General features: G+C 44.5%; 1 protein-coding gene across 2 annotated transcripts; it reads left to right on the top strand.

Annotated features, from left to right (window-relative positions):
- Positions 1 to 13,262: 13,262 nt before the first annotated feature.
- LOC136502522 (uncharacterized) lies at positions 13,263 to 20,057 on the top strand. 2 transcript variants are annotated; one of them, XM_066497793.1, is made up of 23 exons: positions 13,263 to 13,540; positions 14,363 to 14,442; positions 14,759 to 14,845; positions 14,924 to 14,974; positions 15,069 to 15,186; positions 15,268 to 15,324; positions 15,651 to 15,715; positions 15,874 to 15,957; positions 16,280 to 16,330; positions 16,413 to 16,475; positions 16,588 to 16,634; positions 17,062 to 17,131; positions 17,211 to 17,273; positions 17,562 to 17,651; positions 17,911 to 17,949; positions 18,036 to 18,185; positions 18,262 to 18,339; positions 18,418 to 18,503; positions 18,801 to 18,849; positions 18,957 to 19,037; positions 19,119 to 19,212; positions 19,551 to 19,647; positions 19,753 to 20,057. In XM_066497793.1, the coding sequence occupies exons 1-22, from the start codon at positions 13,378 to 13,380 to the stop codon at positions 19,625 to 19,627; spliced, it is 1,743 nt and encodes a 580-aa protein (XP_066353890.1). In that variant the 5' UTR covers positions 13,263 to 13,377; the 3' UTR covers positions 19,628 to 19,647; positions 19,753 to 20,057. The 2 variants fall into 2 exon arrangements, with proteins under 2 accessions (XP_066353890.1, XP_066353889.1); XM_066497792.1 differs by lacking the exons at positions 19,551 to 19,647; positions 19,753 to 20,057 and adding an exon at positions 19,368 to 19,541.
- The last annotated feature ends 6,603 nt before the right edge of the window (positions 20,058 to 26,660 follow it).

Raw genomic sequence — 26,660 nt, 5'->3', positions numbered from 1 at the left:
ATTCATTCATGGATGTATATAGCCCAAACACCAGTAAGGATGTGTAGCAAGGTTACCATATATACAATATTCTCTCCTTTTGGCACAGAAATCCAAGTGATGCTTTTTGGCTGGTATATAATGAAAAGAGTTGTTAAGCACATGGTTTGCAAGCACTATGAATGAGAAACAGGTGGCGAGCAGCACAATAGAATTTTTTTTAAAAGCAACCACCATCTATTTTTTAAGGAATTTGTGTATTGATAAGTATGAAACGGCTTCATCTGCACTCCTGCTTACCTGCTGAGGTATATAGTTGAAGTGTCGAACAAATGTGTAGCCTTGAAATTTTGAATTTGCTGAGGCTTGAAATTTATATACTCCAGTAATTAAGGCATTTCTTGAGCACTTAGTGTGTATCCAGCATTCGCAAGTATTCTCAGATCTCAATCACACCAGTTATCATGGTATTAGCAAAACTAAGACATGGAGGTTTAGCAAGCGGAAGTTTTATGTTTTTGATGAGGTGTCATCTTTTTTTTTAGGAAACTGGAGGAGCTGTAGCCCCTACAGAGAATTTTAATTAAAGTAAAAGAACAGGTTCACAGGTATGCAAGTCTGCAAGTTACAACTGGGGTTCAAGAAACAAAGAAAGAAATAAAGAAAATAAGGAAGAGAACTGCAATTACAATACACTCGGGCACCATGATTCAAAAGAGTGAAGAGACCTTTGCTTTGCCCTAAAGAGGAACAAACCAATTTCTTTTTGGAAAGTACTCCCACTAGACTGAAAACTTGGTTGCAGCCCTTTGAAGATGAGGTCATTTCTAGCAGTCCAAATTGTCCATATCCCATAAGAATTATTGAGTTCATGAAGAAGGGAGAGATCATCTGTAATTTAAAACTTTCCAAAATGTCTGCTAGACTCCCTGAGCCACTGTCAGGTTCAATAAGCTCCAGCAGTCTCTTGCAAAGGGGCATCCAAAGAACAAGTGAACCAATGTCTCTTCAACTACAACACAGTTATAAGAATCCAAAACCATGTGTCTTCTTCTCACTGTCAAGTTCAATAAGCGCCAGCAGTCTTCTTCTCAAGATGAGGTGTCATCTTCAGCCAAGTCACTGTGGAAATTCAATTCATGGTTGCTTTTATGACATGAATTCCATAGAAAAGGAAACTGGGCAATTACTATCTACCTTCTTGGCTCCTGAGCTTTGCCTCCCGTCAGTTCTCAAGAGTGCCGTATACAAACTACAAAGAAGAAACAGGAGTCGTACCAGATAGAGGAGGTGAGCAGTGCCTTTGCAGGCTTCGACATTGTAGCCCGCGACGACGTCGGAGTCCATCCCGCCCGAGCGCCGTCGCGTCGGGGGAGCAGCTTCTCGCGCTGGTGGAGCCGCCGTGTGCCGACGGCCCACCTAGTTCGCGTTGGCGGAGTCGCGTGCGCCCGGAGGGCGGCCACGCACGCACAGTGCGCCGGCCACATCCCGCATCGGGGAGCCCCCCGTCCAAAATCAAAAGTAGGCATGCATGACCTAGCACAGTTTCTTCGAAGACGGCGACATGTGATGGCGATTGTTCAACAGATCAACAGAGAGGGAGAGGGAGAGGGAGAGGAAGAGATAGGCACCTAGGGTCTCATGGAGCACAGGAGGAAGGGCCGCCGGGCGTCTGGCACTCGCCGCCGCATCAGGAGGGAAGGGGAGAGAGAGAGAGAGAGAGAGGAAGGGGAGGGCGAGACGGAGGTGAGAGGCAGGCGAGGGAGAGCAGCGCTAGAGGAGGAGGGCGGCCGACGCTGCCGCACCCCAGTCGTGCCCGTCGCCGTGGTCGCATCGGGATAGAGAGGGTCCGGCGATATACAGGCCTAATTTTGGTAAAGTTCGAGGGCTTTTTAAAAAAAATATGAGACGAGACCTGGACTGCGGGTTGATTCAACTAAAGTTCGAGGTTTTTTTTTTGCAAAAATACCGCGGCTCGCCCAATCCGGACCGTCCGCGCGCCTGATCGAACGGCCGGGAAAAGCACACGCGTGGCACGCTAGCTGGCCCTCTTTTGGAGGCAGGATTCATATGGGAAGATATCAAGCTTCTGAACCCCTTACCACCACACCACTTAATCACTTCGGATGCTATTTTATATTAACTTATATGATTTTTTTTAAAAAAATTGGGCCTCTAATAAACGATCTCTAATGAAAAAGAATTTCAACTATGTTGCTTTAGATCTCATTAGATATTGCAACTTCTTATAGATCATGTCTCTTTTCCAAGGCCTTTTGGAAATTTCAAAATTTTGAGTTTAAATATTTAAGAACTTATAATAAAAATTAGGCCCCTAAACGTTTTAAAATGAATTATAGAACTCGTTGAGCTCTACAATTTGTATTTAAAGCATTGAGGACAGGACCCTCTCTACTTTGTCTCATCTTACTTCAAATTTGGAGAAGTTCTAAATTTATTTGAATGGCAAAAAATCTTGCATTTTCGTGGTGGTTGACATAAGAAAAGGCGCCCAAAATGAAATATTGGTGCCAAAATTTAGTTCGCCACTCTAATTGACGCCATGTTAGTGAAAACCTAGGAACACGAGCCAACGGCGATAATCATTTTCAATGTTGGTTCCAATGGCCACTATGCCCACCTATTTGTGAATCGAAGGTGGAAACATATTGAAAGTGTAATGAACTGGTGGTCAAAATGTTGTTGCGCCAATATTTTTCACGAGTGAGTGGCATGGTGTTAATTGGTGGCGAGTGACCTCACAGCCAGCTAGGACAGCGTACGGTGTCGGGGTCCATGGCGGGGAGTGAGTGCAGGGGCGTTGGTGGAGCTTCTCTTCTTCTTTCAAGTGGTGTTCATGTCTTGGAAGTGAGGAGGTACCGGGTATCCCCTATATATAGTGGTTGAAGGTGGGCCCATGGATCCAACTGTTCTTCACCCTCACCCTTTGGATCAAACCACCATATAATCAAAAGTGGAGATCCTCCAAAAGTTTGCTAGTTTGCATGTTGACTAGAGGAAGAATGTGAGGGAATTCCCATAGGGGTGGGGCGGGTGGGTTGGGGGGGGGGGGGGGGGGGGGGGGGACGACCCCTATGCCATGTGGGGGCCTCCTCCCAAAGTGGGATAACTTGGTCCATCCTCCTTACATGTGTATGTGTTGGTGGGTCACTTGAAAATCTCTTGTACGTGACTTGTGGGCCCTCCAATCTATGTAAAGTATGTATGAGTCGTCTAGAGAAAACATAAAGTGCATCCTACGGTTGAAATCACTTAGGATTATGTGGTTTTTGGATTTCACCAGGATTAAGGACAGTGGAGCTCACCAGTGGGGTCAGCCGACTCCACCTTACTTTATGCAGAGAAGTACTCTATAAGTCTATATACATGTGAAACTTTATTATTTGAATTAAATATGCTCATGTAATGCTCATTTTCTTTTATTCCAGCACGGCGAATAAATTCTCATGGTCACACTCACACGTCTGTTGAATTTGATTGATCCGTCTCTTTCCTCATGTGGCGTCTCTACTAGATTCCATGGCTCAACTTCAACTAGCGCCTGAGAAAGCGAGGGCTGCTGTCTGTTTCCTCGTGAAACCACACACACGTCCCCGTCTTTCAAATCACACCCCAAATGCTTCTTTTTTTTTCAAGCAATGAAACAGTCAGGCCCAAGAGCTTCAAATCCCAGGCCCATGTCCAACAGGTCCATATCTACTTAGGCCCAGCCACCCAGGCAATCGGTCCAAACCCTAGGCCCAGGATCCAAACCGCGGCTGCGGAAAATCCGGGCCGCTAGCAAACAAATACAGTTGGCTGGCACACGGGGCGGGGCGGGGCGAGCGCTTGCTGCTACAGTTGCCTTCTTCTTCCCCAGTTCCCCCTTCCCAATCCCACTTCCCACCGCGGCATATCCCTCTTCTCCTGCCTCCAGGGCGCGGCCATGTCTTCGCCAGCGGCGCCAGCGGAAGAGGAGGGTCGTGCGCCGACCAAGTACGTGCTGATCACGGGCGGCGTCGTCAGCGGCCTCGGCAAGGGCGTCACCGCCAGCAGCATCGGCGTCGTCCTCAAGGCCTGCGGGCTTCGCGTCACCTGCATCAAGATCGGTACGCGCTCCTCACTTGCCCCTCCGCGGCTTTTGCGAGGTGTTCCCCTGCTTTTGCCCCTACAACCCTAGAGCCGTTTTGGGCTGCGGGGGTGGTCGGCGTGAGATAGGAGTGTGTTATTATTGGAGTGAGTGGTGAGTGCGACCCGCTTCCGTGATTCTGCTAGGGTTTAATCTTAATCTTTTCCGGATTAGGTAATTGGGTGGCAAAAGCGGGAGTTTGTTGGGTTCTGCTTGGAGTCTCAGTGGTCAATACTCAATCGCAATTCTTTACTATGGCTGGGTGGAATTTGGGGGCAATGAGTAATAGTCAAAGATTACCTTGTTTGGGGTTCCATCGTTCCAGTTACTTGTCACCTTGTCTTCTAGTGAAATGAAAACTAAAATTGTTGGTACACCATGAATTGATGAGACCGTGCGTGCCCGTTGTCAGGTTTTGAAGGCTTGTTGCTGTCTCACTAGTACCAGTCCTTTTGTTGAGCTTTTTTTGGTAAACTTTTCGTCCCACTGTGAAGTTTGGTGTTGGGCCTTTTAGTGCTGTGGCGTGGCCTTCGATTGTCGTTTTATTGGCATGCTGCACTGTATGTACCCCATGCTTTAAGCTTCTGAATGGCTTTCTGTGATCAGCTTTTTAAAGAATTCTGTCTAAAGTGGAGGCACCTTTTGGATCTCTTGCTATCACAAAAAAGGCTGAATCAGAGGGTTATTTTTTTTTCTGTGTGATTTTACAATGCAAGTGTGATTTTACAATACAAATGTTAAATCATTTGGAGGGGCATTGGTCCGGCATTGGTCTTACTACTTTGGTCCGTTGTTTTTGTAGATCCATACTTGAACACAGATGCTGGCACAATGTCCCCCTTTGAGCATGGTGAGGTGTTTGTTCTTGATGATGGTGGAGAGGTACAGCTCCCTAATATTTGCATTTAATACACATGCTTTTTCCATTTATGCTATTTTAAGCCTTGCTGCCTTATCATTTTTATATAGAATGTTCTACTTAGTAAAATGACATGAAATTTTTATGGTAGTCCTTTGATAGCATTAGTGAGGCACTGTAAATTTTTGAGAATTTATGAAGTACATCTGATATATGTTTATTATTTAACCTAGATATCTAAATAAAATAATAAAGGCATTTTAATAAATAGTTTGGGCTTCACCATTATATCATCTTAACTGTAATTGGTATGCTTACACTGTTGGTAGGTTCTAGTTTGTCAAATTTGGAATGATTACATAAAGTAGAAGTATTCTTACTTTATATAGCATGTTAAATCATTTCCGGACTGATTCTAGAATATGATGAGTTGCATGTTGAAACTGATGTAGACTGTAAAAATGGTTAATAACAAAGTTGTAGAGAATTTGATAAGCTTTCCAGAAAGTCTAGGATCACTGTTTTTGAATTTGTAGAACTCCAGTTATGAGTGAAACAAGTAGCTGCTGGTTGTGGTATAGTCGATGCATTGTAGAAATAGTTAAGTAGTAATCGAGAAGAGATATGCACCTACTCAAACAACGCGATGCACTTGTTAACATTATGCATTCGTAATACTCATACCATACTCATGCATCTAGGATCGGAGGAAGAGATCACGTTGCTGGAATTCGAAGAAGCAGAGGAAGGGAACCCGCAGGAGAATCCGCAAGCCCCTGCTCCCGAAGGCGTGGAGCAGAACCCTGAAGAGCTTCCGGAGTGCCCTGACCACCGCCCTACTTCCTTTCTGCGAGGCAAGCCCCAGAGCATTATAAGTCTCCCAGTAATTTACAAATGTTTACTTACGTATTTATGATTGATGCATTAGGTATAAGAGTTGAATGAAACCACTTGATGCATGTACATTCCTTGTCTAGATATTAACCCTTTAACCGGTATAGGTCCAGGATCGAATATATGCTTAGCCATGCTTAGACCGGTAGAAGTCAGGTGATGTCCTGTCACCTGTGAGAGATAGGTGGATACCGGAGCACGGTTGGCTATATCTGCTATCGTGGAACAGAACCATGTGGTAAAAATAAATTGAGACCGGACGGGAAGTCGATAGAGAAGCAACAAGACATGGAGGTCTTGGGTGTGGATTTATCCCCGTCTGTGTCGATTAAGGACCGTACCGTTGTTGGCGCTTCTGACAAGATTGAATGCATGCCTCTCACTTAGCTGGCTGGATAACTCGTTCCGACCGCGAAGCCGAGTAATTCAACTCAGGCCAGGAACCGTTCTGTTGTGCGCTCCTTCCGGGGAACGATTAGACTGAGCCCAAGGGCAGGCTTGGCCTGAGCATCCTGGCATCTGGTGTTCCAGATTGTGCGGCGTGGTACGGACCCGCGAAATGTGTACCTGGGTTGTACCAAAGGTGACCTAAGACTATCGTGGCTGATAGATCTGGGTTTGTGTTAGGAATAAATTCCCAGCTGGTTGAAATCGATTTGAATCGCCGTCTCTCCCGGATAGTGAGAAACTTGGCTAGTCCCAACATCGTAGTAACTATATTATGAAACATGATGGTTCAGATGAATATGGAACTACAATACCTGCTATGGTTACTATGGTATGATTCTAAATAATATATTACATGTTTGGCACAGGATAGTTGCTAATCTAGAAATGGATAGTTACAATTAACTTGATAAAAGAATCACAACTGTACAACGGTTAATTGCCTTTTTCGCAAAATGTTGTCAAGCTATGTCCACTTATACAGCCTTGCATAATCCTTGGAGTCATTTTATTTCTGGTTCATGACGGGTAAGTCTAGCTGAGTACATTCTCGTACTCAGGGTTTATTTTCCCATTGTTGCAGATGGCACTGTGTATCATGGTTATTGCAAGAGTTGCTTCTATCCCGCTGTGGATGAGGAGTAAGCCTTGGGCAGGCTTCTTTAGTAATTCCTATCTTTGCTTTTGTGGACCGTGATCTGGCTGGCACTGTATCAAACTATGTTGGAAACTTTATCTTCGAACTTATTTGCTTCCGCTTTGTTTACCAAACTCAGTTTGTAATAACTTTTTATTCATACTCTGATGATGAAAAGTATCTGCGAACCGTATGTAATATGTGGCATGTATGTTGAATCCTGTACGATCTTGGTTGTTGTAAATCGTTTATCGAGACCCGTCGTGGTACTCGACGGACTACCGGGTTTATATGAGTTCAAGTATGACAGTGCGACCGCTTGTGGATTGCCATTATACTTGTATTCTTATAAATTGGTCGGTTCTACGACACACTTGGTGGTTCGGCAGCTAATTAGCATCACCCGCTAAGCCCGCACGTCGGGCGCCGCAAGAACCAACCCCTTGAGTGAGGGTAGCTCAATGACACGCTTTTACTAGAGGTTCTCTTCGCGGCTCCCGCGGGGCGAGCACAATGCCCCTCACAAGCACTTCTCCGGAGCACCGCACAAGCTTCTTGCGTGCTTCGACAGAGACCACCACCAAGCCGTCTAGGAGGTGGCAACCTCCAAGAGTAACAAGCACCACTGGCTTGCAACTTCTATTTATAGTCCCAAGGTGCCCCCAAGGTGCTCAGCGCCAGCCATGGCCGAGGGCCACTTCTATTTATAGTCCCAAGGGCTAAACTAGCCGTTACCCCTTCACTGGGCAACGGTCGGGCCGACCGGACACTCCGGTCGTGTTGACCGGACGCTGGACCTCAGCGTCCGGTCGCTCGCAGACGACCACGTGTCCCGATTCCAACGGTCACTGACTTGACCGGACGCAGCAGCTTCAACTGACCGGACGCTGGACCCTCAGCGTCCGGTCGTTTCCAGTAAGCTCCCGAGCATGACCGGACGCGTCCGGTCGAACGCGATCGGACGCAGCCAGCGTCCAGTCACTCTCCAGCTACTGCTACACTCCATGTCAGCGTGACTGGACGCAGCCTACCAACGTCCGGTGCATTCAGATCCAGCGTCCGGTCAGTTGACCGACGCCAGCATCTTCTCCATTCTCTTCACCCTTGCTCAAGTGTGCTAACCACAAGAATTTGCATCAGGCGCAATAGAAAATAGACATTCTATTTTCTCGAAAGCGCCGAATCCCGCCTCGCAAGCTCGGCGGGAGGGAGAGAGGGACCCAAACCCATCTCACCCCTGCAAACACCACCTCCTTTGTAAATGTGCCAACACCACCAAGTGTACACCACCATGTGTATGTGTGTTAGCATTTTCACAATCATTTCCCAAAGGATGTTAGCCACTCAACTTGCCACGCCACTCGATCCTAGCGACAATGCAAAGTTAGATCACTCGAGTGGCACTAGATGACCGATATGCAAACAAGTTTGCCCCTCTTGATAGTACGGCCATCTATCCTAAACCCGGTCATAAACTTCTCTACACACCTATGACCGGTGAAATGAAATGCCCTAGGTTATACCTTTGCCTTGCGCATTCCATTCCATCTCCTCCAATGTTGATGCAACACATGCACCAACATGATCAACAATGATATGATCCACTTCATATCATCATATGATCATATTGGTTCATCGATCTTGACTCTACTTGCTCTTCGCCGTTGCCATCGTCCATCGGCGCCAAGTCTTGCTCAAGCTTCACCGCCACGCGGTCCATCACTCCAAAGCCTTCGACTTGCCCTTCACGCTTGCAACCGGTCCATCAAGCCAAGTCTTGTCTTGATCTTCTCCACCTTGATCACATGACTCAATGTCATGTCTTATGTGCATTTAAGCTCCTTCATCATCACATGTGTGAGCTTTGCAACATCTCCAAGCCATTTCACCTTCATGGCATATGTTGCTCACACACATGTACCTGTGGACTAATCACCTGTGTATCTCACATAAACACAATTAGTCCACCTAGGTTGTCACTCAATTACCAAAACCAAACAAGGACCTTTCAAAGAGCCACACTTAAATAATCTCGTTTCCAACTGATTTAACCTTCCAATTTCTGGTGGTATGGGCCCAACTAATCTTGATATACAAGAATCCTGAATGAAGGTATAGTCGGATATTTTTCTGCTAATTTGATAGAAGATACTGAAATGTCATGCTCTAACAATATTTGAGAAATGCTATTCTATACTTAAAAAAACTGAATTACTCATACAAAAACTGTGGATGGCTATAAAATATTAAGCAATTCACAAATAATTAAGATAACTTGAAAGTAAAGAGTGGTTCCCTTATTATTACAGATTAATCACTCTCTTGCTACGACTATCACATCTTACACCCTTCCCACTGCAGGGGTCTGCATCTTGGTCACACAAATTTAGAATGAACCCATCTCAATTTGCAACTTGCTTCTCGAAGGCAACAAGTGCCACGACCTCCTCAAGGTGCGGATACAATGAGGTGTTGTTTCAGATAAAGGAAAATAATGCGGGCTCTACATTCATTCATGGATGTATATAGCCCAAACACCAGTAAGGATGTGTAGCAAGGTTACCATATATACAATATTCTCTCCTTTTGGCACAGAAATCCAAGTGATGCTTTTTGGCTGGTATATAATGAAAAGAGTTGTTAAGCACATGGTTTGCAAGCACTATGAATGAGAAACAGGTGGCGAGCAGCACAATAGAATTTTTTTTAAAAGCAACCACCATCTATTTTTTAAGGAATTTGTGTATTGATAAGTATGAAACGGCTTCATCTGCACTCCTGCTTACCTGCTGAGGTATATAGTTGAAGTGTCGAACAAATGTGTAGCCTTGAAATTTTGAATTTGCTGAGGCTTGAAATTTATATACTCCAGTAATTAAGGCATTTCTTGAGCACTTAGTGTGTATCCAGCATTCGCAAGTATTCTCAGATCTCAATCACACCAGTTATCATGGTATTAGCAAAACTAAGACATGGAGGTTTAGCAAGCGGAAGTTTTATGTTTTTGATGAGGTGTCATCTTTTTTTTTAGGAAACTGGAGGAGCTGTAGCCCCTACAGAGAATTTTAATTAAAGTAAAAGAACAGGTTCACAGGTATGCAAGTCTGCAAGTTACAACTGGGGTTCAAGAAACAAAGAAAGAAATAAAGAAAATAAGGAAGAGAACTGCAATTACAATACACTCGGGCACCATGATTCAAAAGAGTGAAGAGACCTTTGCTTTGCCCTAAAGAGGAACAAACCAATTTCTTTTTGGAAAGTACTCCCACTAGACTGAAAACTTGGTTGCAGCCCTTTGAAGATGAGGTCATTTCTAGCAGTCCAAATTGTCCATATCCCATAAGAATTATTGAGTTCATGAAGAAGGGAGAGATCATCTGTAATTTAAAACTTTCCAAAATGTCTGCTAGACTCCCTGAGCCACTGTCAGGTTCAATAAGCTCCAGCAGTCTCTTGCAAAGGGGCATCCAAAGAACAAGTGAACCAATGTCTCTTCAACTACAACACAGTTATAAGAATCCAAAACCATGTGTCTTCTTCTCACTGTCAAGTTCAATAAGCGCCAGCAGTCTTCTTCTCAAGATGAGGTGTCATCTTCAGCCAAGTCACTGTGGAAATTCAATTCATGGTTGCTTTTATGACATGAATTCCATAGAAAAGGAAACTGGGCAATTACTATCTACCTTCTTGGCTCCTGAGCTTTGCCTCCCGTCAGTTCTCAAGAGTGCCGTATACAAACTACAAAGAAGAAACAGGAGTCGTACCAGATAGAGGAGGTGAGCAGTGCCTTTGCAGGCTTCGACATTGTAGCCCGCGACGACGTCGGAGTCCATCCCGCCCGAGCGCCGTCGCGTCGGGGGAGCAGCTTCTCGCGCTGGTGGAGCCGCCGTGTGCCGACGGCCCACCTAGTTCGCGTTGGCGGAGTCGCGTGCGCCCGGAGGGCGGCCACGCACGCACAGTGCGCCGGCCACATCCCGCATCGGGGAGCCCCCCGTCCAAAATCAAAAGTAGGCATGCATGACCTAGCACAGTTTCTTCGAAGACGGCGACATGTGATGGCGATTGTTCAACAGATCAACAGAGAGGGAGAGGGAGAGGGAGAGGAAGAGATAGGCACCTAGGGTCTCATGGAGCACAGGAGGAAGGGCCGCCGGGCGTCTGGCACTCGCCGCCGCATCAGGAGGGAAGGGGAGAGAGAGAGAGAGAGAGAGGAAGGGGAGGGCGAGACGGAGGTGAGAGGCAGGCGAGGGAGAGCAGCGCTAGAGGAGGAGGGCGGCCGACGCTGCCGCACCCCAGTCGTGCCCGTCGCCGTGGTCGCATCGGGATAGAGAGGGTCCGGCGATATACAGGCCTAATTTTGGTAAAGTTCGAGGGCTTTTTAAAAAAAATATGAGACGAGACCTGGACTGCGGGTTGATTCAACTAAAGTTCGAGGTTTTTTTTTTGCAAAAATACCGCGGCTCGCCCAATCCGGACCGTCCGCGCGCCTGATCGAACGGCCGGGAAAAGCACACGCGTGGCACGCTAGCTGGCCCTCTTTTGGAGGCAGGATTCATATGGGAAGATATCAAGCTTCTGAACCCCTTACCACCACACCACTTAATCACTTCGGATGCTATTTTATATTAACTTATATGATTTTTTTTAAAAAAATTGGGCCTCTAATAAACGATCTCTAATGAAAAAGAATTTCAACTATGTTGCTTTAGATCTCATTAGATATTGCAACTTCTTATAGATCATGTCTCTTTTCCAAGGCCTTTTGGAAATTTCAAAATTTTGAGTTTAAATATTTAAGAACTTATAATAAAAATTAGGCCCCTAAACGTTTTAAAATGAATTATAGAACTCGTTGAGCTCTACAATTTGTATTTAAAGCATTGAGGACAGGACCCTCTCTACTTTGTCTCATCTTACTTCAAATTTGGAGAAGTTCTAAATTTATTTGAATGGCAAAAAATCTTGCATTTTCGTGGTGGTTGACATAAGAAAAGGCGCCCAAAATGAAATATTGGTGCCAAAATTTAGTTCGCCACTCTAATTGACGCCATGTTAGTGAAAACCTAGGAACACGAGCCAACGGCGATAATCATTTTCAATGTTGGTTCCAATGGCCACTATGCCCACCTATTTGTGAATCGAAGGTGGAAACATATTGAAAGTGTAATGAACTGGTGGTCAAAATGTTGTTGCGCCAATATTTTTCACGAGTGAGTGGCATGGTGTTAATTGGTGGCGAGTGACCTCACAGCCAGCTAGGACAGCGTACGGTGTCGGGGTCCATGGCGGGGAGTGAGTGCAGGGGCGTTGGTGGAGCTTCTCTTCTTCTTTCAAGTGGTGTTCATGTCTTGGAAGTGAGGAGGTACCGGGTATCCCCTATATATAGTGGTTGAAGGTGGGCCCATGGATCCAACTGTTCTTCACCCTCACCCTTTGGATCAAACCACCATATAATCAAAAGTGGAGATCCTCCAAAAGTTTGCTAGTTTGCATGTTGACTAGAGGAAGAATGTGAGGGAATTCCCATAGGGGTGGGGCGGGTGGGTTGGGGGGGGGGGGGGGGGGGGGGGGGACGACCCCTATGCCATGTGGGGGCCTCCTCCCAAAGTGGGATAACTTGGTCCATCCTCCTTACATGTGTATGTGTTGGTGGGTCACTTGAAAATCTCTTGTACGTGACTTGTGGGCCCTCCAATCTATGTAAAGTATGTATGAGTCGTCTAGAGAAAACATAAAGTGCATCCTACGGTTGAAATCACTTAGGATTATGTGGTTTTTGGATTTCACCAGGATTAAGGACAGTGGAGCTCACCAGTGGGGTCAGCCGACTCCACCTTACTTTATGCAGAGAAGTACTCTATAAGTCTATATACATGTGAAACTTTATTATTTGAATTAAATATGCTCATGTAATGCTCATTTTCTTTTATTCCAGCACGGCGAATAAATTCTCATGGTCACACTCACACGTCTGTTGAATTTGATTGATCCGTCTCTTTCCTCATGTGGCGTCTCTACTAGATTCCATGGCTCAACTTCAACTAGCGCCTGAGAAAGCGAGGGCTGCTGTCTGTTTCCTCGTGAAACCACACACACGTCCCCGTCTTTCAAATCACACCCCAAATGCTTCTTTTTTTTTCAAGCAATGAAACAGTCAGGCCCAAGAGCTTCAAATCCCAGGCCCATGTCCAACAGGTCCATATCTACTTAGGCCCAGCCACCCAGGCAATCGGTCCAAACCCTAGGCCCAGGATCCAAACCGCGGCTGCGGAAAATCCGGGCCGCTAGCAAACAAATACAGTTGGCTGGCACACGGGGCGGGGCGGGGCGAGCGCTTGCTGCTACAGTTGCCTTCTTCTTCCCCAGTTCCCCCTTCCCAATCCCACTTCCCACCGCGGCATATCCCTCTTCTCCTGCCTCCAGGGCGCGGCCATGTCTTCGCCAGCGGCGCCAGCGGAAGAGGAGGGTCGTGCGCCGACCAAGTACGTGCTGATCACGGGCGGCGTCGTCAGCGGCCTCGGCAAGGGCGTCACCGCCAGCAGCATCGGCGTCGTCCTCAAGGCCTGCGGGCTTCGCGTCACCTGCATCAAGATCGGTACGCGCTCCTCACTTGCCCCTCCGCGGCTTTTGCGAGGTGTTCCCCTGCTTTTGCCCCTACAACCCTAGAGCCGTTTTGGGCTGCGGGGGTGGTCGGCGTGAGATAGGAGTGTGTTATTATTGGAGTGAGTGGTGAGTGCGACCCGCTTCCGTGATTCTGCTAGGGTTTAATCTTAATCTTTTCCGGATTAGGTAATTGGGTGGCAAAAGCGGGAGTTTGTTGGGTTCTGCTTGGAGTCTCAGTGGTCAATACTCAATCGCAATTCTTTACTATGGCTGGGTGGAATTTGGGGGCAATGAGTAATAGTCAAAGATTACCTTGTTTGGGGTTCCATCGTTCCAGTTACTTGTCACCTTGTCTTCTAGTGAAATGAAAACTAAAATTGTTGGTACACCATGAATTGATGAGACCGTGCGTGCCCGTTGTCAGGTTTTGAAGGCTTGTTGCTGTCTCACTAGTACCAGTCCTTTTGTTGAGCTTTTTTTGGTAAACTTTTCGTCCCACTGTGAAGTTTGGTGTTGGGCCTTTTAGTGCTGTGGCGTGGCCTTCGATTGTCGTTTTATTGGCATGCTGCACTGTATGTACCCCATGCTTTAAGCTTCTGAATGGCTTTCTGTGATCAGCTTTTTAAAGAATTCTGTCTAAAGTGGAGGCACCTTTTGGATCTCTTGCTATCACAAAAAAGGCTGAATCAGAGGGTTATTTTTTTTTCTGTGTGATTTTACAATGCAAGTGTGATTTTACAATACAAATGTTAAATCATTTGGAGGGGCATTGGTCCGGCATTGGTCTTACTACTTTGGTCCGTTGTTTTTGTAGATCCATACTTGAACACAGATGCTGGCACAATGTCCCCCTTTGAGCATGGTGAGGTGTTTGTTCTTGATGATGGTGGAGAGGTACAGCTCCCTAATATTTGCATTTAATACACATGCTTTAAGGCCCCGTTTAGTTGAAGCCAAAAACCAAAATTTTTTGCATAGTACCCGTCACATCAAATCTTGCGGCACATGCATGGAGTACTAAATGTAGACGAAAAAAAAACTAATTGCACAGTTAGCCGAATCTTTTAAGCCTAATTAGTCCATAATTGGACAATTTTTGCTAAATAAAAACGAAAGTGCTACAGTAGCCAAAAGCCAAAATTTTTTGGAACTAAACGGGGCCTAAATTTGCAGTCTCGGTGGTATCTAACCTGACATGCGGTATCTGTAGGTTGACTTGGATTTGGGGAATTATGAGCGTTTCATAGATGTTACCCTGACGAGGGATAACAACATTACCACTGGAAAGATATACCAGGTGAGTACCTCCTGCCTCAAGGAAATGGTTGCCTTTTCTCATCTGAGATTGTAAGCCGATAGTTTCTGCTTGTTTCAGTCTGTCATTGAGAAGGAGAGAAGGGGTGATTATCTTGGAAATACTGTACAGGTAATTCTTCTGTGGCATATTTATTACTCGAGTTGCATTGTATGGATTGCCCATATGGCAAAATCTGAAACACCCTATGGTTTCAAATATCCAGGTTGTTCCTCATGTCACGGATGAAATAAAACAGTGGATACAGTCAGTGTCTTCAGTTCCTGTGGATGGGCAGACTCGTCCAGCTGATGTTTGTGTTATTGAATTGGGAGGCACTGTAGGTAGGGTTTTATGACATCTTACGATCTGACACATATGTAATTATTAATGTAGCAGAGAAATTGATTTCATTCTTATTTCAGGTGATATTGAGTCAATGCCATTCATTGAAGCTTTGCGCCAATTATCCTTTTCTCTTGGTATAGCTGGTTTTTGCATTTCAGTTTCCACATTTTATGGTTGCTGCGTTGTTTTTGTTACAACTTACACTCACAGAGCGGGAGCTCTCTGCACTGGGTACGCCCTTTTTACACTCTTATGGGACTTGTATTGTTTCTCATGGTCTATTTTTTCTATCTATTTCTTTGGGAACAGTTGGACCCATAGATTAGGGTACACTCGCTGCACTGCCATCTCTTTTATGTTAATGTTGCATTCACATATTTTACATTTCTTGGAAGTAAAAACATCTTTCTCGTTAGTGACTGTCATGAATATGACTCATACTCTTATATGTGTGTTCTAGGCAAGGAGAATTTCTGCCTCATACACGTTAGCCTTGTTCCAGTATTGGGTGTAGTTGGTGAGCAGGTAAACAATTCTTCCTTTAACGATGATGATTAATTCTGCTTATTGCATCTTCTATCCTGAAATGAGGGAAACAATCTCATTGCACGCACTTTTCAAGTCTTATAATGACATAGTTACTGGTACTGGGAATCTGACGTTCTTGTTTCCCTTTTTTGTAGAAAACTAAACCAACACAACACAGTGTACGAGAACTGAGAGCCTTGGGTCTGACTCCTGATCTTCTAGCATGCCGGTCAGCACAGGTATTGCAAAGGCGTAAAAAAAAGTTAATAACTAATAGCAGATTCTTTAGAATATGCCTTATTTTCCTTCATCATTATATAGATTTCTGAAAATCTTTCCCATGTATTGGATATTTGTGACAAGTCTGCTGTTGAATTTGTTTTTCATTTTCTGTAATGAATTTTGTTCCAAGCAGTCATTAGCTCATTTTAATCTGCCTTGGCTTAGTACATGTACCTTTTCTGTTCATGTGTTTCTTGTTGTAAAATCGTTTTCTTCTCTTGTCCAATTTGTATTTAAGCGTTCCTTTCTAATCAGAGCTATGTTTATCTGTTCTTTCAGCCACTAATAGGATCTGTTAAAGAGAAGCTTTCACAATTTTGCCATGTCCCGGTATGTTTCATGATTAAATAAATCTGGAAAAATGCCATTTATTCAGTGTTTCTCGGCTCACATTCTGTCTTACTTCCTGTAGGTCGAGAACATACTTAACATCCATGATGTTCCAAATTTATGGCATGTCCCACTTATTCTTAGAGTGAGTTGCAACGTTCACTAAAACCTTAGCCTTGAATTTTGTGTAGAAATATATTGAGTCTATATATGTATTGCATTTAGTGTTGCTAATTTTGACAAGTACTGTTTTGCAGAACCAGAAGGCTCATGAAGCTATAATCAAACAACTAAACCTTGCTAGGTGAGTCAGACAATTACTGAAAATCAGTGCTTATCAATGCATGTAGAGTATTAGGATGGTCTGCACATGGAATGTTTTGTAATTTACCCATAACAGTGTTTTTAGAAGTGCTTGGCACCAGTTATGCCAACTACCTTGCACCTAAGGTGGGCTAGACAGTTGTTTTCAAGCAGTGATTCATATACTGTTGAGAAACCATATATTACCAATATTGGCAGATGATTGGCTTAAACTTCCAAAAATTTTTTACTATGTTTGAAATCATCCTAATTAACGTTGAAAGGCTTACTCAGACTTGTTTGGTGTGATTGATTGAGATGATTACATTGTATTTATTGCAATGGCATCCCCTGTTTTTATATATTGTGTTATGGCCTTGTGGTTACTATTATCTTGGAGCAATATCATCTTGGATTTTATTTTATAGATCTGCTGGACCACCTGAGTTACGAGATTGGACAGATATGGCTGAGTCGTATGACAACCTCAAGAACTCTGTTAGTGTTGTAATAGTATTTGATTGTCGGTTCGTTTGTTGGTGCAGAATAAGTCTGAATGAATATCATTATTATGCAGGTTAAAGTTGCTTTGGTTGGGAAGTATACTAATCTGACAGATTCTTACCTATCAGTGGTGAAGGTTGGTACAGATGATCCTTACATATCAGTGGTGAAGTTAAGTAGTTTGCCAATTGTGATAATTAGTCTGCAAGCACAAAATTTAAGTTATATATTTTATGTGGTGAAATTATTATTATAGTTACAGTTCCATGGTTTAGTATAGACAATTGTTCTCTAATAATTGTTAAATAACTGAGGTTTAGAGCTGCCACAATGTGTTTTTACTGTGGATGCAATTTGGGTTCATGTACTATACATGAAAAATGTTTTTTTCTAATTCGTTTGTGCATATCTTAATTTGTTCCAGGCTCTCCTACATGCCAGTGTTGCCTGTTCGTTAAAGCCATCTATCCAGTGGATTGCAGCTTCGGACCTTGAAGATGCAACTGCAAAAACTGTAAGCCACTAGCCATGTGTTCTAATATTTGAAAACTGCAGCAATAGCACCACAATGTTTCAGTTCAATTTTTTCGGGGGTTCTGATAAGTATCTCAGTACCCCATAGCATTTGTATCTTTCTTAGCTCAAGTTTTCTGTATCAAGGTTTTTCTACTTTCAGTTTCACATCTGTAGCTACACTCAATTTCCTCCTATTATGGTTCCTGTCCTTTCTTTGTATGTGTTACTGCATCCCTTGATGACAATTTTTTCAATAGGCACCAGATGCCCATGCTGAAGCCTGGGAAACTCTTAAAGTGAGGATGCCAATTGCATTTCTTTACTATTTTAAATATTCAAGTCAATTTTGAAAGTTAATATTAATAAAATCTGAAAATTGTAGGGTTCATCATGCATTTTGATACCTGGAGGATTTGGGGATCGTGGAATCTCAGGGATGATATTGGCTGCAAAATATGCTCGTGAGAATAAAGTTCCATACCTTGGTATTTGCTTGGGCATGCAGATATCAGTGATTGAGATGTCCAGACATGTGTGTATGCTTCCATTTTTTCTTTTACTTAAAAACATCCATATAGATTCTTACTTTTATTATTATGCTTTTCTAGGTCCTGGGCCTGGTAGATGCAGACAGTGAAGAGTTTAACAAGGATACACCAAATCATGTTGTTATGTACATGCCTGAGGTACTTCTTTTCTGTTAAGTTTATGGAAGAGCTGACTTTGAAAAGTTTGATCTAATTCCTTGACAATGAACTGTTCAGGTTTCAAAAACACATATGGGAAACACGATGAGGTTGGGCTGCAGGAGAACATTCTTCAGCGAACCTGATTGTCTTACATCAAAACTGTATGGGCCTTGATTCTTTCTTGGTCAATACCATACTATTTTCTTTGGCATTACTGAATTTAGCTTGTTTGGAAACTCAATCCATTGTCATCCACACTGATAAATTCCTAATGTAGTTGTGTTATCTAGAGCTTTCCTTACTTGGTAGTGAATATATTTTTGCCTATCACATTCCTAAATGTGGCTTCTGTTTAGTTGAGATTTGGTGCAAGCCCCTGGTTATTGATCATCTTTAACATTTGCTCTGTATAAAAATATATTGCATAATCTCACTTGGACTATTGATTGCAACTTTAGGTATGGAAGTCCTCCACATGTAGACGAGCGTCATCGTCATAGATACGAGGTTTGTCATCAATTTTTGTTACTAAACATCCTATTAGTTATTAGTTTTTATGTGCATTGTAATCATATGCTTGGAACTGATTACTTGTTCTTTTTTATTTATTATAGGTCAATCCCTCTTTTGTTCCCATGCTTGAAAGTGCTGGTCTTCATTTTGTTGGTTGTGACGAAAGTCGAAAGCGGATGGAGGTACTAAGCAAATAGCCTATGCTATTCTTGGGTCTTGAATTTCTTTTTCAAAAGCCTGAACCTGCTTGCGCCTATGAGCAGATTGTGGAGCTACAAGATCATCCCTTCTATGTAGGTGTTCAGTTCCACCCAGAGTTCAAATCAAGGCCTCGAAGACCTTCACCTCCTTTTACAGGTGAAAACCTTTTTCTATTATTGAAAAAATAACTTGCAAAATCGAAATAAAAAGTTGTGAAATATTTAGACCCCTGACAAGTTACAACTGGTCTAGTAGAATTTGCATTACAACGATTCTTTGGTGACATGTACTAGTTTCTGAGTTCCTTTTAGTGTTTACCTGCTGTGTAGGGCCTGTTTGGAACGTAGGAATTTCACATGAATCACACAGGAATTTCACAGGAATCAGTTCAATTTCAGAGGAAAAACGCAGGAATAGGGAAAAAATCCCGCATTCCAAACAGGCCCTAAATTTTGTTGTGCAGGACTGATATTATTTGTTTTGGAACTATGCAGGTCTAATAATGGCAGCCACTAAACAACTGGGAACAATTTCGAATACCTTCAATGGCTACGATGGAGCTTCTGACTAACGTCAGAGTACTAATGTCAGGTAAAGCGTTCTGAAACTTTGTTATTCCTAAGGCATTTTCTATGTGTATGTGACTAATGTTTCTGGACATTCGGTTTATGAATGGAACTATTGTTTCTTTTGCAGATAGGGATCTCCCTATGGGCGAGAAGCATTTTACCCGTTGCTGCAGAGACCGGAAATCAATCTGAGCTTGAAGAGTTTTTCTTTTTTTGCTGTAGAGACCACATGAGTGGCGTAGCTAATGATCTTACAGTGTATGGGGTCGAACGTCATGATTTTGTTGACTGTTATGCGCTTGTCCTCCCATCCTTGCCATTCCAATTGAGCTTAACACCAGTCAGTGCTCCCGTCCTTGCGATTGCAATTGAGATTAACAGCAGTCAGTGATTCTTTGCAAGTTATACAAGTTTGAGAGAAGCTCGATTTTGTTTTTGGTCATGCAACTTTGAAACCAGAAATCTTGACCATTGAACTATCACCACCGGACAAAGTTGACTTTGTACTTTCTGATAAAAACAGCTTTATTTTCGAAAAATAAAAATCCATAACTAACTTATTTTAATAAAAAAATATGAAACTAGTACCAATATTTTTTTTTCTAAAGATATAATGTCTCTATTGGGCCAGCTCGCCAGCGTGGCGCCTCCGGCCGGCGAGCGGACTAGCCCGCACCACCGCCGCTGCCGTCGTCTCCGGGCTAGTACTGTAACGGTCGTGGCCCGGCGTCATGATCTTCACCCCGAAGCTGATCAGGCGGCCGGAGCAACTGACGTTTCTGAACGAGGAGGCCGGGCTGGCGTCGCTGGCCGTGATCAGGCGCGCGCGGCGGGTGCGGGGAGGTGTACAAGGCGCACAGAAATGGTATAAAGCACATGTGTTTTAGCATAAAAAAACACATGAATTTCTCCCTCTCTCTTTTCAACTGTCTTTAGTCTATGCAGTCAAACTGTTGCTTCTATGCATGCATACCAGCGAGCGAGGCATACCAGCAAGATGCATGCATACCAGCGAGCGAGGCGAGGCTGCATAAATCCTCCGAGGCTTGGCCTGATTTATCCTTTTATCCTTGTATAGGAAAAAAAATTATTTCGTGATTTGTGGATCTGTGATATTGTGATTTGTGATTGTCTGAAGGTAGAAGAAGGATGAAGGTAGAAGAAGGTGGGAGGTAGGAGGAGGATAGAGGCTATTTGATTTTAATTCTATGATATAAAAAATTCATGTATTGAAACTACATAAAACACATGATTATTGGGTAGACAGACTCCGGTCGAAGCAACTGAGATTGAAAAAGAAATTACGGTCATATCACTTTGTATCTGTATATACACCTTGATTCGTACGTCAACTTTTAACATGGCATACGTATGAGCCGGCGTCGTTTTTTTATTGTTTGCTATCGTGACAAAGGCATCAATAAATCCTGACAAATTATATGGCGCGAGCTCTCATAACACGCTTATCATGTGTGACCGTCCTTATCCATCACCCTGTTCGTTTGTTGGTTTCAACCAGCCCAAACCAATCAGCCAACAGTATTTTCCTCTCACAACAAATCAGCACCAACCAGTCCAGAAACCAACCAGCGAACAGGCCATGCCTGATAGAATCTTCTGGATCCACACTGACATCGCTCGGACTAGCCTGATCCAACATATTGTTTTTTTATTGTTTACTATCATGACAGAGGTACAACATCAATAAACCCTGACAAATCATATGGCGCGAGCTCTCATAACGTGTTAATCATGTGCGACCGTCCTTAACCATGCTTGATAGAATGTCGTAGCTCCTAGATCCACACTAACATCGTTTAGACTAGCCTCCCGTTGTTCTAAGTGATGGGAGAAACCTTTAAAATGCCTGCTCATTGTTTAGTTTTTTGAACGAAGGGGTGTTGCACTTAGCAAAGCCTTTGCCGAGTGCAACGCTCGGCAAAGAGCTTCCGTCGAATCCCCTTCCGGTAAAGGCTGCTTTGCCGAGTGCCGTGCGGGCACTCGGCAAAGATTTGACGTCGACGGCCGACGTTGTCTATTTTTTTTAAAAAAAACTCTTTGCCGAGTGCCACAGCTCCGGCACTCAGCAAAGAAATCTGTTTTTTAAACCTCTTTGCCGAGTGCCACAGCACCGGCACTCGGCAAAGGGTGTTTTTTATTTTTTTTAAATTTTCTTTGCCGAGTGCAATGGTCATTGCACTCGGCAAAGCCACCTCTAAATTTCTTTTTTTTGTTTTTTGCTTTTTCATTTAAACAACAATGCCCTTTGCCGAGTGATAAATTACAAACCACATTTATATATTACAAACGACCAAATTTGTCCGAAATCCATAATTTATTACAAACCACAAGTTCATAGTCCACAAGCTCGATACATAGAAACTACTTCGCAAGCGGCTCACGGCGACTGCACCCCAGCGTGCGATCCCGGCGACGGTCCGGGTGCGGATGACCCGACTTGCGATGTCGGCGACCCTCCGAACTGGTTCGACGCCGCCCCCGATGTCCGCTGCACAAAAAAGAAGATATTGCACGTGAGTGACAAGACAAAAATGTGAGGAGTTTAAAGAAAAGTTGAAAATTTTGGCAGCACCCCCCTGCACGGGGACGTTTCCAAAACCTGCAAGAAAAACGTCAACACAAAGGCCGACAACCATATTTCTGGCACGAAGGCCGACACATCAACTAACCCGGCACGAAGGCCCACATATCAACAAATCCGGCACGAAGGCCATCTCTAGGTTTGAAACTAAGCATGAGCACAGAAAGTAAAACATACTCACCGGAGTAGACTGTGGTGGTGGCTATGGTGCAAGCAGGTGTAGTGGGATCTGCCAACCTTGTTGCTCCCCAAGTTGTTGCACGAACCTGAGCAAATCTTCTTGTTGGGCCTCAACAGCTTGTAGCCTCTGACGCTCGGCCTCCCGCTCGGCCCGCTCAGCCACCCACTCAGCTTCCTAGGCCTCCTGCTGGGCCCGAAGTTGCTGCAGCTCGGCCTGCAACATTTGACCCCAATGTTTCAATATTGCAGAGCTAAGGAACGTAAAAGTCAAAAAACGACGAATGAAACTGGAATACTTACCTAGAGTGCCGCCACCGTTGTCGGCCGTTGGCTTATGGGCACGCTAGAGCTCGTGCTCGCTGCTCGAAGGCGGTTCAGAGGAGGAGTAGAGCCCGTGTTGAGGACGCCGTCGCCAAGTCAGAACCGCCCATGCTTCTTGCCTTCCCCCACCCGCATCACGATCTCAGGATCAAGGCGCTCCTCGGTCCTCAGATCGTAGGCCGGCCCGTGGACTGACCTTGCTGCCTCCATGTAAGAAGTGAGGCGGGTGTGGACGCTGGAGTTGGTGTACGCCTCTGGGCCCGCATCCAGGTTGTACTCGATGTTGGACCTTGCCGGGCCCATGTGGGCCAGAGCATACCCCGTGAGTTGGCCAATTGGCTGGCCACCGTGCGCCGCCGACTACGAGAAAGACAACAACATGTGGTTAGAAATCATGCAGAATTGAGCGCGGCTAGATTAGACAAATGGTGCAGACTTACATATGTCTTTGGATACTTGCTGAGGCTGGCACTGCCCTGATGGTGAGGGGCACCTGGCATTAGCGCTCGCTGGTCGCTTTTCTCCTGGTGCTCCTTTTGCCAGTCTGCGTCCAGCCATTTGTCCACTATAGCAGCCCAGCAATCGGGGTGGGTGGTGCACCAGCTTGGAATCGCCTACAAGCCATCAGAAGATCAAATTAGGCATAGTTAATCTCAAAATAAATCAACAGGAGATGTTTTCTATTTACCTATAGGTACTGCTCCCTTGTTAGAATCTCTGTCTGTCTCCTCGCCTATGTTTTGTTGATTCTTCTCTTACGGTAGGTGGCGTTGTAGTCAACATGCGCCTAGAGGCGGGCCTCGTAATACAAGTCCGAGACACGCCTTTTATAGGAAGCATAAGCCACCTGATACGCCCTTGCCTCTTGGCCTGGCTGGCATCTGAAGAAGTCCTACATAAAGACATAAGGTATCCATTATTTTATTTGAAGAATGTCCAATAAATGCAATGAATTGAGGCTTACCCACAACTCCGAAATCACCCGATCTGCCAAGTTTCTGTGCGGAGCATCGGTGGCGACGAGGGCATAGTGGTCGAACGAGGGTACCTCTAGGTCCTCATCCTCTGACATCCACATCAGGCCAGGAAAGTGTTCCCTGCACAGAAGTCCCAGGATCCCATTGACATTATGAGCTGGGACCCCCTCCTCCACAAGCATCCAGTTCTTGCACAAGTGATCCCATTAACATTAGCTCTTATTATGATTTTTCAACATATCAAATGAAGAACATATGAAGTTACTTACTTATCCCCCTCGGGTGCAATCAGTGGGCAGCTTTCGGGTGCAATCGATCGCTTCGGGAGCTGGCTGGGACCTCACAAGTAGGGTTTCGAGGCTGAAGAGGAAGTCGAACCCCCTCCCCCCTCCTCAGACGTGTGCAGAACCCCCTCCTCAGACACGTGTGGAACAGCATCGTCGTACATCTACGGACCTGCATCCTCGCCCATCGTGGGCAGAGGGACGTTGTCATCACTAGAAGTGCACGAGGAGCCAAGGTCGTGGTCAGTCGATGGCTCCTGCCTAGGCCTGCCCCTCGACCTCCTCTGCCTCTCTAACATCTCTGCCTCCATGTCCTCAACCGGTGGCGTGTCCCTCGGTCTCGAGTAAGTCGACTGACACCTCCTAGTGGGCCCCATCACCTGTAATTAAAAAGAATAAACCAGTATTAGTACAGATAAACGAGAAGTACTTAGCAAGGGATGCAAAATAAAGAAAATGTAATTACAAAATAACATAGTATTACATGTATTTCTAATATTCTTCATGATCGGGATTATCTGGATGATAGGTATTGTCATCACTATCAAGAGCCTCCAAATCGTCAATAGCCTCATCCTCATCGCTATCATTGTCAAGTACAAGTTCGTCAAGCATTTTCAAGTCTCTCAGATCATGCACCTCATCTGTAGCTTCCTCGTCAACAACCCATTCCTCGTCTACTTCCATTTCAATCTCTCCGGTTAAGTCTATCTCAAGCATCCCTGGTAGCCCCTCGTCTTGTTGATAGAACTCCCCGTCATGCGTGGGTGGGTTCAAGTTGTAATCATCATCATTTGGGGGAGGACATTTACCATGTGGTGATACCTTGTGCACAATATACCAACCCTAAAGACGTGGGTTGGTTTTGCAAGCATATGGACAATAATAAACTTGCCTGGCTTGTTGAGCCACAATATAGACATCATCTCCTAGATAGAAGGAATCCTGTCTAGTTTCGACTATCCCAAATTTAGGGGACTTTTTCGATACTGCAGGATCAAACCACTGGCATTTGAATATGACTGGCTTAGGTGCTTTTTCACCATGGAATTCGAGCTCATATATTTCTTCAACTATGCCATAATAGTCCTCCTGCTCCTTGCCGGGCGTAACTACTCCGAGCGTAAATACTCCGGTATTGGTGGTCCTTGGATTGGGTCGACTCTTCTCGTAGCTTGTTGTGTGAAAGCGATATCCATTCACGTCATAAGCGTTAAATAATGAGACCTTATAGTCAAAGCCTCTGGCCACTTGTCATAATTCAACACTTATAGACAAATCACTTTGGCACTGCAAGCTCAAGCAGAAGAGAAATGAAATTAGGCAACTAGGAACGCCAAAATTGAAACGACCTAAGTTGGTCAGAAGGTACCTTTCTTTGGAACCATGTAATGAAATTAGGCGAACCATGTTGAAGAAGGGTCTCTCATTCATGGTCAGAAGGTGGCCTTGAAAGATGCCAGTATTGATAAAAAAATTCCCTACACCGACAAGCAACAAGGTTGTTGGATACAGAAAATTTACAGAGTATGTAACAAGTTTGTTGAGAACTTACCCCTGATACTTGTCGACTTCGTCAAGGTTAGTCAACATGTACATCATGATCTTGCGCCACTGTTCATTGGTCACCCTCTTTTTGGCCGCTCCACTTGATCTCCCGCGTTGCCCTTTGAATAGGCTGAGGGTCGATTCATTTTTGTCCTCGTTGTAATGAGGGGGTGGGTTATGCACGCTAGGAAGCTTCTCACTATAGTACAATGTTGTGAAGTTTGACACCTCCTCACGAATGAATGCCTCTGCTATGGAAGCCTCAATCCTGCCTTTGTTTCCACATTTCTGGCGAACAGTCTTTAGATATCTCTCAATTGGATAGCACCAATGGTTCTGCATGCCCCCCCATTCATACCTCGTTTGGGTGGTGCAAAATCAAATGCTGCATCGATAAGAAAAATCCAGGTGGAAAGATCTTCTCCAACTTATAGAGCAACTCGGGTGCCATTTTTTCTAACTCCTTAACCACTTTCAGAGATATCTCCTTGGCACAAAGCTAGTGAAAGAAAAAGCTTAGCTCTACCAGCACCTTCCAGACATGCTTAGGGACGTAGCCTCAAACCATCGACAGAAGAAGCTGCTCAATCCATTTGTGGAAGTCATGACTCTTCATCCCTAAGACTCGGCTAGTATCTGGGTTCGCTCCCCTCCTCAGATTCGCTGCAAACCCATCAGGGAAACTTAACGTCTGCATCCATTGTATCACTTCCGTCCTATGCTTCTTTTCCAAGACGTAATTGGCCTTAGGCCTTTTCCATGGTTTGCTGTCTCTTAGAGGCAGCATCTACATCTTTGGTCTATCGCATAGTGTTGCCATGTCTACTCTAGCCTTAGGGTTGTCCTTTGTCTTGTCAGAAATGTCCATGAGTGTTGCCCAAAGTGCTTCGGCGACATTCTTCTCAGTGTGCATTACATCTATGTTATGTGGAAGGAGAAGGTCATCAAAATAGGGAAGCCTCTCCAATCCCGACTTATGAGTCCACATATGTTCCACATCATAGCCCACAAAGCGATCTTTGTTTGGATTATGTTTCTTTGGATTAACTTTCTTTCTTTTACCCTTCTTTGGATTATCTTTCTACGCCGGAAGCACGAGAGCATCTATTTGAGCATGAACCTG

The sequence above is a fragment of the Miscanthus floridulus genome, chromosome 14 (assembly GCF_019320115.1).
Source record: "Miscanthus floridulus cultivar M001 chromosome 14, ASM1932011v1, whole genome shotgun sequence".
In the NCBI taxonomy this organism is placed as follows: domain Eukaryota; kingdom Viridiplantae; phylum Streptophyta; class Magnoliopsida; order Poales; family Poaceae; genus Miscanthus; species Miscanthus floridulus.
The sequence above is the reverse complement of the archived record's forward strand: the minus strand, read 5'-3'. Positions and strand labels throughout refer to the sequence as shown.